This window comes from Taudactylus pleione, unplaced genomic scaffold (assembly GCF_031769625.1).
Source record: "Taudactylus pleione unplaced genomic scaffold, aTauple2 ptg000244l, whole genome shotgun sequence".
Lineage (NCBI taxonomy): Eukaryota > Metazoa > Chordata > Amphibia > Anura > Myobatrachidae > Taudactylus > Taudactylus pleione.
The window spans coordinates 13,933,994-13,949,194 of record NW_028284646.1 but is presented as its reverse complement, the minus strand read 5'-3'; the positions used below and the strand labels follow the sequence as shown (position 1 = coordinate 13,949,194).

Genomic DNA, 15,201 nt, shown 5'->3' with positions numbered 1-15,201 from the left:
TAGAATTAGCTTTTGTTTCAAAAAGAAAAAAGACCCAAACAAGTGGTGAAAAGATGTAGGTCTTGGGTTCAGTCTGAAGTGGAAGATAGGAATTCATAGTCAGAAAAGGATTATTCAGACATTTGAATAATTTGTTTTGGATCATGTGAACACTTTATTGAAATATTTATATAAATTATTAGGTATAACTGTTGCTGAACAATGATCCCTCTTTGAAGAATCTACCCAGTCACTAGTGAAAGCTGTAATTTCTTCTTCAGGGTCCATAGGGGATCCACAGGGATACTATGGGGAAGGGGGGGTGGGAGGGATAGGTAATGTGGTTGGAGAGATCCAGGCACCAAACAGTTAAAGCTTTCAGCTCCCAGGATGCCTCGGGTCCTCCTCCATATATACCCCGCCCCCATCCACAGGCCTTCAGTTGTTCGTTTGGTGATGTAGGATTCAGACGGACCTTTTGTAACGGGGCTGCTCAGGCAGTCCTAAACTTTTATCTTGTTTTATTTTCTATGTTTTTGGTTTGGCAGTACTGAGAGTCTGAATTAAGACTCATATTCTGCGACTCAGTCTACCTCCGCCGGGCTGCAACACAAGTAACAGCTGCTGCAATGAGGGCCTGGGGCGTCCGCGTCTTCACTAGACCGCCGGGGCCTTATCGTCTGACGCCGGGGATCGGCAGCAAACACTTCTGCTGCCACGAGTCCAGCGTACCCGGCTGGTTGATGCAGCTTAGGGGAGGTAGGCGGCTCCCCAGACCCATGCACAGATCCATCAAAGGTTTTCGCACGTCTGGGTTCGCTCCGCCTACCCTCCTTATGTATATGAGACGCTTACAGTCCACTATCGGTGCGCTGCTGTAGCTGTTGGTCTCAGGTGGGTTTGGGTCAGTCTCCCTGTATACCTCTCCCTTGGATCAGGTATATAGTGCTCTATATCCTACCATTCCTCGTGTTTGGGTAGTTGATTCAGAGTCTTTTGCAACTATATTATATATGCATTGTATGTGACTGTTTGCTAGCTGCTGTATTGATACTGTCTTTTACTGCCTCTGGGCTGGGGGTGCTTTCTGGGTACTTCACGTTGACTAAATATTTGTGAAGGCTGTCACATAGCGTTGTATGTATTGCCTTTTAACTTGGAAACAGGAGGGGAGAGGCCCCTGTGCTGGTTTCATGTAAATCCTGTATGGCCAGTTTGTTCCCTCAGGAAGCAAAGGGTGGTTTGTGTGTTGTCTGTTACAAAGAGCCACCTCACCAGTCCAGTTTACCTGTCCCTGTACAAGAGAAATCTTGGGTGTCCTCTTTGTCTCAGGTAATGAAGCAGTTTGTGGATCGTATGGCTACTCATACACTGCCTCCTTGGATGGAGTATCCACAGCATGCAATGTTTGCACCTCCTATGCATCCTTCCTGGAAGGATGTTTGACCATTCTAGTCAGAGTATGACACCATCTAATGTTTAAAGTAGACCGGTAGTTATTAAGGCGCCTAAGCGCAAGTTATCTTTTATCAGTCTGCTCAACATATGGTTTCAGACACATCAGAGGAATCAGATGATGCGCAGGGTTCCTCTCCAGGGTCTAGCTCAGGGGAGGAGGATCATTCATCCACAGTGGATGTTCCTCCTTTGGTGAGGGAGGTTAAATTGGTCCTAGATATTCAGGATGATGAACCAGCTCATAGTAAGAAGGCTCCAGTGTTTAAACACCACCGGAAAGGTGGCCAAAACGGAGTTTCCTATATCTGAACAGCTCACTGAGCTTATTGAAGAGGCATGGGGTAACTCGGACAAACTGTTCTCTGTGAATAAAAGAATAACATTGTTGTATCCTTTCCCAGCTTCTGTATGTACTAAATGGGAGGTACCTCCTACTGTGGATGCTCATGTGACACACTTAGTCAGAAATGCTACATTGCCTATTCCGTCAGCATCTTCTCTGAAGGATTCCACAGATGGAACAATTGAAGCATGTCTTAAGGCAATATTGTCATTGTCTGGAGCTATGGCTGGAGCCTGGGTAGCCAAAGCTGTTGAAGAATGGATGGGGGCATTGGAAGACTCTCTACCAGATGCTACCAGAGAACAGATGATTAATATCTCTCGCATATGAGAAGCAGGCTTCCGATTTGGGAGTAGCTGCAGTAGATGTTGGAATTTTAGCTTCTAAGGCATCAGCAGCTTCAATAGTGGCACGCAGGGCCATTTGGTTAAGATCCTGGAAAGCTGATACAGGATCAAAGAAGGCTCTGGAAGTCTTGTCTTTCTATGGAAAAGTACTGTTTGGAGCAGAGTTAGGTAAGATAGTAGCTACTCTGGCAGCTTCAGAGTCAGCAGGTCTGCCATCTACGGCTACTTAAAAATCTAGGCAGGTTTCTTTTCGGGACTTCCGTCCTCAGGGACGAGCAAGAGAACAGTCTTCCTCTAAGCAGTCTAGTTTTTGCAGGGCAACAAGGTGACAAACTAAGAGGTCTGAGTCGGCAAGACGTCCAGCTTCTAAACCGGACGACAAACCCTCGGCCTGATGGGGTGGGCCTCCTCCTTGAGGATCCCAGGGTGGGAAGCAGACTTCTTGTTTGTGGATTACTGGCATCAAACAGATGCCTGGGTCTGAGAAGTGGCTTCTCAGGAGGCATCCTCCCCAGAAGTTTTTTTTGCACAGATCCTTCATCAGATGCGGTGAAGGCCTTGGCCCTTCAGGAGGCTATTTACTCCCTGCTGAAGGCGGGGGGTAATAATCCCGGTTCCTGTGTCGCAACAAGGAAGGGGTTATTATTCCAATCTATTCTTGGTTCAGAAACCGAATAGGGCTCATCGCCCTATTCTAAATCTAAAAACCCTCAACAGGTTTATCCATGTACCCAAGTTTTGTATGAAAACTCACCGGTCAATTATTTTGCCAATGGAGCCTGGGAATTTCATGGTTTCCCTGGACATTCAGGATGCGTATCTGCATGTTCCTATTATGCCATCCCACCAACAATTTCTACGGTTTGCTGTCCTTCAGCAACATTACCAATTTCAGGCACTACCCTTTGGCCTATCTACGGCTCCCCGGGTATTTACCAAAATAATGGCAGTCATGACGGCCTATCTCAGGTATCAGGGAGTCAGAGTACTGCCATATCTGGACAACCTTCTGATATTGGCGCAGACTCCGGTGGTTTTACAAAACCATCTTCATCTGACCATAGCCTGCCTGCAAAGCATGGCTGGATCATCAATTGGAAGAAATCCTCTCTTGCTCCACCACAGCAGATGGGTACATCTGGGAGCTCTTCTGGATTCTCCGGCACAAAGGGTGTTTCTGCCAGAGGACAAGATTGCGGCTCTATCATTGTGGATACGCAAGCAGCTATGCAAGCGAAGGGTATCCATTGTATTAGCGGTGCATGTCCTGGGATCAATGGTATCCACCTTCGACATGGTCAGGTATGCTCAGTTCCATCCCAGGCCTCTGCAAAAATGTATTGTCTCCAGGTGGGAACGGACAGTATCATCTAATAAGGTCCCAGAGGATACTTCTCGCTCCAGAGATTAGTCACTCCCTCTTGTGGTGGCTGAAAAAGAACCATCTGAACAAAGGGCGCCCATTCAGGATTCCAAATTGGGTGCTTCTCACCACGGACGCCAGTCTTTGCGGATGGGGGGCCTTTCAGGGAAGATGGACAAATCAGGAAAGTCATCTGCCAATAAACATTCCTGATCTGCGAGCAGTATATAAAGCACTTATCATGGCACAGGACCTGCTCCAGGGCAGGCCGGTACAGATCCAGTCCGACAACGTGACTACAGTGGCCTATCTCAATTATCAAGGAGGCACAATAAATTATGCAGCCATGAAAGAAGTGACACAGGTTCTGATTTGGGCAGAACGTCCTCTTCCGGCCATCTCTGCAATATTCATACCGGGAGTACTCAGTTGGAAAGCAGACTTCCTAAGTCACCAGGACATACACGCCGGAGAGTGGTCTCTCCATCCGGGAGTGTTTCAGCTCCTGTTAAACAAATGGGGTCTACCAGAAATAGATCTCATGGCATCATGTCACAACCACAAGGTACCCAGGTATGGGTCCAGGTCCAGAGACCCATCAGCAGCCTTTGTGTACTCACTGGCAGTAAGATGGGACTTCAAGCTGGCGTCTCTTTCCTCTGATTTTCCCTTCTCCCAAGAGTGCTCAGGAAATTCAAACAGGAAGGCGGAACAGTAATACTGGTGGCTCTGGCTTGGCCCAGACGTCCTTGGTTCACCGACATACAGAATCTGTCCATAGACAGTCCGTATCCTCTTTCTCTATGGTAGGATCTGCTAACGCAGGGTCCCTGCCGGCATCCGTACTTACCTCGCCTGGGTTTGACAGCATGGCTTTTGAATCTTCCATCTTAAGAGCAAAAGGTTTTTCCAGTTCTGTAATTCAAACGATGCTTAGGTCACAAAAGCCTGCAACTGCCCACATCTATTACAGGGTTTGGCATTCTTTTGGTCAATTGGTGTTCCCACAGAAAGTATGATCCTAAGGCGTTTAGAATTTCCAGGGTACTGGCTTTTCTCCAAACTGGTTTGGACCTTTGTCTTCGCCTGGCCACTTTGAGAGTGCAGGTTTCTGCATTGTCAGTCTGGTTCCAGAAAAAGATTGTTTATTATCAGATGTTAGAATTTTTCTGCGAGTTCAGCCTCCTTTTGTCTGACCGATATCCCCGTGGGATCTGTCTTTTGGTTATTAAGGGGCTACAAGCTCCCCCATTTGAACCTCTGTATTCTGTAGACATGAAATGGTTGACACTTTTTCTCCTCGCTAGCTCTTCTGCACATAGTCTCTGATTTGGTAGCGCTCTCTTGTCGCTCCCCATTTTTGATTTTTCACCAGGATAGAGCTGTTCTTGGTACAAGGGAGAGTTACCTTCCTAAGGTAGTGTCCCGTTTTCATGTAAATGAAGAAATTGACGTACCAGCTTCTCGGGCTTGCGACGAGACCCTTGTGGTAGGGTCTCGTGGCCGCAAGCCCCAGAGAGCTTCTGGCTCTAATAGTGATGTCAGTGGGGCCGTCCACAAACTGCTGGCGTTCGCTTGGGAACGCTTCCGTTTGTGAAGCCACCCCCCCCGGCCATGCCTACCAAACAGGGCGAGCTGTCAATCACCATCGACAGCTCGCCCCCTTTGGTACGAGACCCGGAGCGACGGAGCACCCGTCGCTAGCCGGGTCTCGCGCATGCGTACGACGGAGCCAGCTCCGTCGTGCGCATACCCAGTGGGCAAACATCGACCCGGTTGCGAGCGTTCAGCGCTTGCGACCGGGTCTGAATCGGGCCCACAGTTCCAGAAATGTCAGTCTAATACTAAAAGACTGTACATTAAGAATCCTTTTCATTGTGAAGACATATACAGAGTTGGACTATGGTTTCTTAAGTGGTTGCAGCTATAGCTAATGTGTCTTGTCCTATCATCACAGGTACTAGTATCAGCGCTAAATGTGTTTTAGGGGACAAAGTTGGTATCAGAAGAATTGATCATTTGGATTCTCCAAAGTCTTAAAAGAATATAAGATCTTTTGTGGCTCTGTGGAACTTCAGTGTCATATTTAAAGCATTAGAGGGTAGCCTATTCCTGCAGTCACTCTTAAGCTGGGTACACACTGAGGGATGCATCGCATGAGCGACACATCTGATCCTGGTTACACATCAGAACTAAGTAATGAACGATGGAACAATCCCTTGTTCTGTCCTGCATTATTTGCAACGGGGCTGCATGCAATATCATCTGGTTGGACGTGCACCACGGCTGACCGGACGATACCGTATGCGATAGTGTGTACGGCCAATAAGCGCGCTCCCACAGAGCGATGTGGCCGATATTTTGTTCCGATTTGGCCAGAAACAACATGTCGTGCCGACATCTTCTCAGTGTGTACCCAGCTTAAGACAGATGACTCTTGGGTAGTTTTCTATTCTCTCTGCTGGAGTAGGAGCATTACAGGCACTATGGTGCAAAGAATCATTTTTAAAATATTTTTGAAAACAAAGTAGGATTTTAACGCTTATCCGAATTCTTGCCTAAGGCTGTATAAACATTTGCTGTAAATGGATTCATATTGCCATAATTTTGGGACTGAAAAGGAGAAGAAACAACATTCACTAGATTGTGCACTTAACTATATACCTGCCCAGGACTAAAGATCTTCATAAAATGTAACAAATATGTAATTACATTCTCTGATCTGAACCAGAATGGACTGAATCCCTACTGATATGCAATTGCTTAATCACAGGATGTCCCCATTCATGCATAGGCCATCCAACTGTAATGCTGGGTACACACTGGCCGATATATTGGCCGATCAATATATTGTGCCCCCGTCGGCCAGTGTGTACAGACGATATGTCTGTGAACGACGTCGTTCAGACATATTACATTGGCTGTGCTGCACAGCCGATGAACAGATATGTCTGCAGATATATCTGTCCATCGGCAAGTGTGTGCGGGCGATCGGCCGATCGCCCGTACACAGGGGCGCAGAGAGGGGGGGGAGAACGGGTACAGTGCAGCCGGAGTAGTCTCCTGTGCCAAAGGGGGGGAGCAAATACGCTGATCGTGCTCCCCATTGGCTGTACGCCGGGCTGAGGGGCGCACAGCGCCCCCCTCCCCGGCGCGCAAATTATTTTTTTCCTCGAAGGGGGCGTCGCCACGCCCTCCACGATTAGGCCAGGCCGACCCGCTGCAGCATGCAGATGATGGTCATTCAGTGTGTATGAACGACCATCATCTGCAGATCATTCGATCTGCAGATATATCGCTATAGTGTGTACCCACCTTAAGGCCTACTCCCCCTTGTGTCTGCTGACAAACCAGGATGTCATTCTGTCCAACGCAGTCTGTTGACCTTAATCTGCATAAATTTCACTATGCAAGTTCTCATTGAGCATTTTATTTTGTTGGGTATTGCCTCACCCAATTTCCCATTCCTTCTAGGTAAGACGGAAGAAGAATACCGCCACCAGCTCGGCAGCTATGGGATTTCTGGTGAACTTGCAGTGCGACCTGTAGTCAGCCTTTCCGGAGGCCAAAAAAGTCGTGTTGCCTTTGCCCAGATGACCATGCCCTGGTAAGATAATGTTAATTGCATTACTTAGTCCCTGCCATACATATGATCTTATGTTTAAAAGATTTAAATTTCACAGGAATGGCTTTGTATGATGTCTCTCTTATGGCTATGTTAAATATTTATTAGATAAGTATGTTTTTGTTTTGTTCTTTTCATGTGTCTTATTTATTGTCATTGTTGTTTTAGTCCCAACTTCTACATTCTGGATGAACCGACAAATCACCTTGATATGGAGACCATAGAAGCTTTGGGCCAAGCACTGAATAAATTCCGGGTATACTTTCTTCTTTTTTTTCTTTTCTTTTGTCCCTCTCTACTTGATGAATACTTTCCACTTATGCCCTAGGCCCAATATATTTCTGTGGTCTTTAGTAATTTTTCTTTAATTTTTCAATCCTGTAATGTTGCTCTTTTATCTTATGTCATTCATGGTCTTCTCTTTAGGGTGGAGTGATCCTAGTATCTCACGATGAGCGGTTTATCCGACTTGTTTGTCGGGAGCTATGGGTCTGTGAAAATGGAGGAGTGACTCGAATGGAGGGAGGTTTTGATGAATACCGAGACATCCTGCAGGAACAGTTCCGCAAAGAGGGCTACCTATAAATGAACTCTACAACAGTTTGGCAATGCTCGTGATTTTCCCCAGCTTCGTGGGTGTCCTGTGCATACTGACTGTCACAAATTGGGGCGCAAGAATCCTGACATCTAAATAATCAGGTGTTCTGCAAAGATCCGAGAGCCTGCAGCTATTGAGACTGACAGGTTTGATAACTGAGGGACGGTATTTATTATCCAAACAGTAAAGACTGAGCAGTGATAGCCTTTGTTTATGTGAAATTATGTTATGATGCACATTACCATATTTAGCAAGTTCATTTATTTCATTTATTTTATACCTACCTGAGTCTTACTACAATTCCAATCCTAAATTACATACTTTGCTATTTATTTTATATGTAAATCAAAGTTGATGCTGTTCATTAACTAATGCTACAGACATATTGTTCATTTTATACTGCAGATCTATTGATTAATGAGTATTTTAACTTAATGATGTTTCTGCTTTCTATCATCCTACCGTGCCATGTGCTTCTTGACAATTTGTGTAATATAAGAAGTGGCATTGTTTGTTACACTGTGCAGAACATCCCAGTTGTTCATAGATTATGTTGGTCTTAAACCAGCAGCCAAGGGTATTAACATATTTGTGTCCTCCAGCCCCTACATTTAGTAGGTGTGCAATCGCTTACTATGTACTATACAGAGAATATTTTTATGTTCTTTATTTACTTCATTGCCACAGTTGTAGCTTTTTAGCTAGGGAAAGCCTGATGAAATTATGCCAGTTCTCATAGTAGTGTGCAGTCAACATCAATGTAAACAACTATCTCTCGCTTCCTGTTAAGTTATTAGAGGTGCCAGGAGATGTGAAACTAACAAGGTGTAAATAAAGAGCAAAATGACCATACTTTTGTGCTTATTTAACAACTTTTTAGTCTTTTGCTAATGATTTGTATAGACATTATACTCTACATTCTAACACTTTGCACATTAAACAAACCGTGCAGTTACTCTCTCCTGCCTGGGGTGTCGTTCAGAATAATCTATTGTGTTCTCTATATCGTCCGGTGCGCACTCCTGTGGGGCCGTCAACCTTTTGATGCGACTGGCAACCCCATGCAGCGTGCTGCGTCAGAGGCCGATATATCGGGTGGTCGGGCACCAGATTGTCTATTGTGTACCGGCCGTCTGATACGTTGACCCGGCACTTACTGATGTCTGTACCCAGCGATGCAACACTAAGTGTGTAAAACAATCGCATGTGGTTGACTTTTTTTTTTCCACATTATATTCATGGTGTTAACTTGCTGATTTTTGTTTTATTTAGAAGAGTTGAAGGCATTAACAACTTAACTGGTTAATATTTTTTCCAAAAATGTCCCCAAATTGATTTTTTTTATTTATTTTCAGATACTGTAAATAATAAGACATATACGCAGAATTGTTAGTAAAATTATACTGAATAAGGGTTAAATAGCTATTTACATAATTTGATCATTTAAAAAAACAAAAAAACATAAATTTTGAGAACATTTTTGGAACAGTTCTATACGTTTACAATAAAAACTTTACGGTGAGAATTTTTTTTTTATATACAGTATATGTCCAAAGTAGCTTCCGTGTATATGAAAAGCAACAGGGCACTCACCAACAGCAGTACGCTTTTTTTTTTTTTCATTTATTATCAGCAGCACAATTAAAATCGGTTGCAGTCAACGTTTCAAGACTGAAAAGAAGAAATCAAGGCCTGTGGGATACCACTGCATCTAAGAACTTTTTTGTTCTGTTTTCAAAAAGGACTGAATATTATTATATTGAATAAATTAAGATACATAAGATTGAATCAAGGGGTCATAGCTATTGTTAGCGCCCTCTCTCAAATTTGTTGGTGTGTTCTAAGGTAATCCTTCTAACAGGTTCTTTGTTGAAATTTGGCTTGTTTTGAAGCGCAAGTTAAAGGCAACAAACCTTTTTGTGTGTATGTATGTATGTGTGTGTGTGTGTATATGTATATATATATATATGTATATATATATATATATATATATATATGTGTGTGTATATATATATATATATATATATATATATATGTGTATATATATATATATATATATATATATATACATATATATATGTGTATATATGTATATATATATATATATATCTCTCTCTCTATCGAGATGTCTGTCCAGCCAGTGACCCAGCACACTCCTTCCCAAGGATCATAAAGGCAGCGGTGCCAGCTTTCAAAACATACACCTCTAATGGCGCCTGACGACGGGCGATTAAAGCCCGAAACGTTGCCAACTGGTGTGCTTGTTCTTTACTGCTTTATTAACAGACCGCTTAGTGCCGCCATTGGAGGTGTAGGTAGAGATATATCTCTCTACCTACACCTCCAATGGCGGCACTAAGCGGTATATATATATATATATATATATATATATATATATACACACATACACACACACTCTATCTTTTTACTACACTACTTACATGATTTTACAGTCCTTCTAGAAGAGCAGCCAAAAATTAATGTACTAAGCGAATCTCAGATGCCAGATCTTAATTAGGGGGGAGGTGATAGAGAAAGGAAAGGGGTGGTGGTAAGGGCCCGAAGAGCGGGTAACCTCTCAGGCATTACTGAGTAAAAATAGTCCTAAAAGTCAATCTTTCAGAAGGGAAGGGTGGGGACATTGATGAATTGAGACCAAAAATCCCATACTTTATGAAATGCTGAATTATATTGCCAGTGTGTATGCAAATTTAAAAATCCATTCTTAATGAGCATTGATTTGCAGTACCCTGTCTAAACAGCGGTCAGGTCCTTAAAGTGTATTTTTCCTTCACCCACTAGGGGACACTGGAGCTTCATGACAGTGGGGTATAGACGGTGGGTTGAGTTGAGCCTGGCACTTTAAGAATCTAAAAGTGTGACTGGCTCCTCCCCCTCTATGCCCCATCAGCCCCAGTTTTTGGAATGTGCCCGAGAAGAGCAGGTGCACATGGGGCTGTCTCCAGCCCTAATAATAGTAATTAAAATAAATATAGAAGATTGAGGACAGGCAGACTGTTGACTGAGAGTCTGCCAGCATCGTGGGAGCCGCTAGGGAGGGTACTGCCATGGCTACTGCAGCCTGTGTCCGGTCACCCTATGGAGGGGGTCCCTACAAAGAGTCCACAGACTCAGCGGGGCCCGTCACAGTTGAAACCGGCTTGTCAGGGCTCCCCGATTTCTCCCCACCCCCCCTGCCCAGCACTCTGACCGCAACAGCATGTGAGTATACACACCTCTCCTGACTAGCAGGAGAGGTGTATTTTTATAGCTGGGCCAGTGACTTGTCTTGCGATGTCACTCATAACAGTACAGCCACTTGACACGCGGCTGTTAGTGTGCCACGCCGGTGCTTGATGAGAAGCATCGGCGCTGACTTCTAGGGGCATGTTGCAGCCGCAGCGCTGCTGTCTCTCTGCGTGCCGAGGAGAGGTGCCGGCCTCCTGGACTCTACTGCCGCGCCGCTGCGAAAGGATACTGGCCCTGTATGCCATAGGGGTGTCGTAGCGCACCTGGTTTGCAGCCGCGGGGCGGCTGTCTCTGCCGTGCTGCTGTTTATATCAAAGAAGCATCAGCGCTGGCTTCCTCGGGGGGCTGGAAATCTGCTTCCCGCATATAAACAACAACGCTCTCTAGAAGAGCTGTACTGCTAAGGGGGCGGAGCTTCCTAGCGGTGGCCATAACTATTTGAGTTATGGCCCTCCTCCTTCACTACTTTGGCGCGCTCTGCTCACAAGGAGTGGTGCCAAAGTGCAGTCCAGACAGCGTTTTCCAAGAAGCAGTGTCCTTGGGGAAGAGTGACCGACAGCTCCTGTCTGTGAGTCATACAGTGGTGTAGCTTTTATTACTACACTATATATTCTAAATTGGGTAGCATTATTATTGAAATTCTGCTCCTCCCTGTCTTTGAAACAGTAAACTAAGGCAGACAGAGCAGATTATCTGCAATTGTGTGTGGGTGTTTGCCTGTGAGTGAATGATAACTTCTAGAACAGACAAAACTGCTTCACAAAAACTGCACTATGTGCAAAAAGAAATTGACCCATTCTCTCTCTGAAGGGTTTTCCCTGTGTGATGCATGTTAAGCAGAGTGTGTTAACAAAGCGCAGTCTGTCACACCCTCCTTAATAAATAGTTTGGCAGGAGTCATGGTGGATCTTTCTTCTGAATTAGCCACTTCCCCTAGGGAACGGGAGGCTGCCAGAGATCAACCTAGCACATCTCACCCTTTTTTTCTAGTGACAGAACCAGCGTGGGCTCAAGATCTAGCCCGCTCTGTAAATAGCCTTGCCCAGGTTATGGGTTCTGCGTCGAAAGTTCCTGAGGCCGCGATAAGTCTGCTATCTAAGAAGAGGGCACTTCCGGCGGTTCTCCAATCAGATGAGGACTGTGCATCAGATCACTCGTCTCGGGAGGAGGAAGGGGAGATGCTGGACAAATCTGATGTAGAGGCTTCCTCACAGGAACCTGAAGCAATGCAGGGTATTGATGCACTCATCCTGGCGGTGAGGGAAGTACTTAATATTTCTGGCCCTGAAGCTCCAGAATCGTTAGAAGACTCCTTCCCTGTTTCTCTCAAACTAGACGAACATGACGGCAGCCTGGCAGAGTCCAGACTGTAAATTCCAGATTCCTAGGCGTTTTATTTCCCTTTATCTGTTTCCAGCAGATAATAGAAAATGATGGGAGACTCCGCCACCTGGGGATTCTTCGGTCTCTTGTTTGTCAAAGAAAGCCACGTTACCCATCCCAGGAGCTACTACGTTGAAGGAAAGCTGAGCGAAAATTAGAAAGTACACTGAAATCCATTTATACAGCTGCAGGTGCACTTCTCCGACCGGCTTGGGTCGACAAGGCAGTGGAGAAGTTGGCAGAACAACTGACTGAGGGTCTAAAGTCAAACACTCCACTGGTAGATCTGATTACCTTGGCAGAGCATATTCAGGATCTGCAGTATACTTGGGAGATGCCCCCAGAGATATTGGCCAGGTAGCCGCTAGGATCTCTGCTTGGCGGTCGCTGCTCACCGCCCATTTTGGCTTTGTGCTTGGCAAGCGGATGCTGAGTCTAAAAGAGTGGTTGAAGCTCTTCCTTTCACAGGTGATATTTTATTTGGTCCGGAGTTGGACAAGTGGATCTCGCAGGCCACTGGGGATAAGAGTACCTTTCTACCTTCGTCAGCAGCTCCTCCACGTCGATTGTTTAAAGGACCTTCTGCTCCTTTCGAGTTCCAGTGACATTTCAGGGTCAACCACGAGGTTCGACTTCTGCAGGGCGAGGAGGTCGCGCTAGAGGACGTCAAGCGATTAATGCCCGCTGTCCGGATCCTAAGCCAGCAGACAAGCCTGTGGTATGACTGGCTCCCATCTTACCTCGGAATCCGAAGGTGGGTGCTAGTCTCCAGCGCTTCTCGGAGGCAGACTTGTCCCGACACTTGGGTTCAGAATCTTGTATCTCAGGGATACAAGATCGTGTTCGCCTTCACTCTTCCAGTGCGATTTTTTTTTTTTTTCTTACAAGAGGTTTTCCTGTCGATCCTTTGAAACAACTAGTTTTGTGTCAGACGATCAACAAACTTCTGCTGGCCGATGTTCTGGTTGCGGTTCCCACTGCACAAAGAAAGCAAGGGTTTTACTCGAACCTCTTTGTGGTTCCGAAGCCGGATGGGTCAGTCAGACCCATTCTAAATCTGAAATCCTTGAACCAGTATCTCTCACAGGTTCAAGATGGAGTCCCTTCATTCTTTGAGTGCGAGACTAGAAGCAGGAGTTTTTGGTGTCGTTTGGCATCAAAGATGTCTATCTGCATGAATCGATTTCAGTGCTTCACCAGGCTTTCCTCAGATTTGCCATCAAGGAAACTCATTACCAATTCCAGGCCCTGCCGTTCGGTCTCTTGTCAGCTCCCAGAGTATTCACCAAGGTGATGGCCGTCATGGTGTTTCATCTGCGCTCTCGGTGACTATTGTCCCGTACCTGGACGACTTGCTCATCAAGGCTCCGACGGCAGAAGGCCTTCTACGCCAAGTGTCCCTTACACATCAGATTCTCATACAACATGGTTGGATTGTAAACTTCCAGAAGTCTCAGTTGATGCCGTCGCAGAGACTTCAGTTCTTGGGTATTATTCTAGACACAGTTCTGCTTTGAATCTTCCTGGGGCATTGGTCGCGGCAGGAATCCCTCTAACTGCGGGCATTCTACCGAGCCTTGATACAGGCTGCTCCTCTGCTACGAGAACTTCTGGTTCGGATACAATCCAACAATCCGACGTAGAGTTGAAGTATTTAACTTGGAAGATTCTTTTTTTTATTGGCCCTGGCTTTGGCTAGGCGAGTGTCGGAACTTGGTCCTGCCGTTCCCCTTACTTAGTTCCGCCCGATGATCGTGAAAAATTATGTACTCGCCCTTCTTTTTTGCCCAAGGTAATCTCAGCTTTTCACCTGAATCAGCTGATTGTAGTGCCAGCCTTGTCGAACTCTTTCGGGGATTCTCACTACTTGGATGATGTTTGGGCACTTCGAATTTATGTGCTCTGTTCGTCCTTTATGTGCTCTGTTCGTCCTTTATGATGCCAATCGGCTGGGCTGGCCTGCTTCTAAGCGGACTTTGGCCAGGTGGATTTGTCTGACTATTCGTCAGGCATATGTTGCTTCTGCTAGACCTCCGCCTGTATCCATCTTTGCGCATTCTACGTGCTCCGTGGGTACTTCTTGGGCGGCATGTAGAGGTGCCTCGGCTTCGCAGCTTTGTGGAGCAGCTACATGGTCTTCGGTACATACTTTCGTACGGTTCAACAGATTTTACACTTTTTGCGGCTTCTGCTTCAAGTTTTGGTCGCAGTGTCTTTCAGGTCATTCAGCACTCTCCCCCCGGGAGACAATCGGGAAGCCGACTGCCTAAATACCGGCAGCCGGCTTCCCGACTGTCTTATCCCCGGCAAGGGTGAAATGCCGGGCATCTAGATGTATTTCCCCGACGCCGGGAGACCGGCATCACGATCGTAGTGAAGCCGGGCGCCGCGAGCGGACAGCCGCAGGGGGGTGGGTTAGGTTTAGGGCTCCCGGGGGGGACTTAGGGTTAGGCATCCCCCTGGGAGGGTTAGGGTTAGGCACCCCCCGGGGGGACTTAGGGTTAGGCACCGGGGAAGGGGGTGGTTAGGGTTAGGCACTTGGAGGGGAAGTTAGGGTTAGGCACCCCTAAGGAGGGTTAGGGGGAGTTAGGTTAGTGGATACTTACCTATCCACGATCGGGATTTCCAGCGCTGTCGGGCTTCCGCTGCGTCGCACTCTGCTCCTGTTGGGCTGCCGCTGACGGCAATCGAACCGCATGGCCGATTCCCGTCAGCCCCCCCCCCCCCAGAAGGGTGGCTTTGGGACGTTCCCACTGTTATGAAGCTCCAGTGTCCCCTAGTGGGTGAAGGAGAAAACAGGATTTTGGTACTTACCGTTAAATCCATTTCTCTGATTCCACAGGGGACACTGGACGC

At 46.3% G+C, this 15,201-nt stretch overlaps 1 protein-coding gene across 1 annotated transcript in view; it reads left to right on the top strand.

The window, feature by feature from the left end:
* The window catches only part of ABCF3 (ATP binding cassette subfamily F member 3), a 35,461-nt gene extending 26,900 nt beyond the window's left edge, over window positions 1-8,561 (top strand). The window contains exons 19-21 of the mRNA XM_088479724.1: window positions 6,965-7,097; window positions 7,284-7,371; window positions 7,542-8,561. Of these exons, the coding sequence (XP_088335850.1) occupies window positions 6,965-7,097; window positions 7,284-7,371; window positions 7,542-7,700 (380 nt within the window). The 3' untranslated portion in view covers window positions 7,701-8,561. The remainder of the gene's footprint in view (window positions 1-6,964; window positions 7,098-7,283; window positions 7,372-7,541) is intronic.
* Window positions 8,562-15,201: the final 6,640 nt, after the last annotated feature.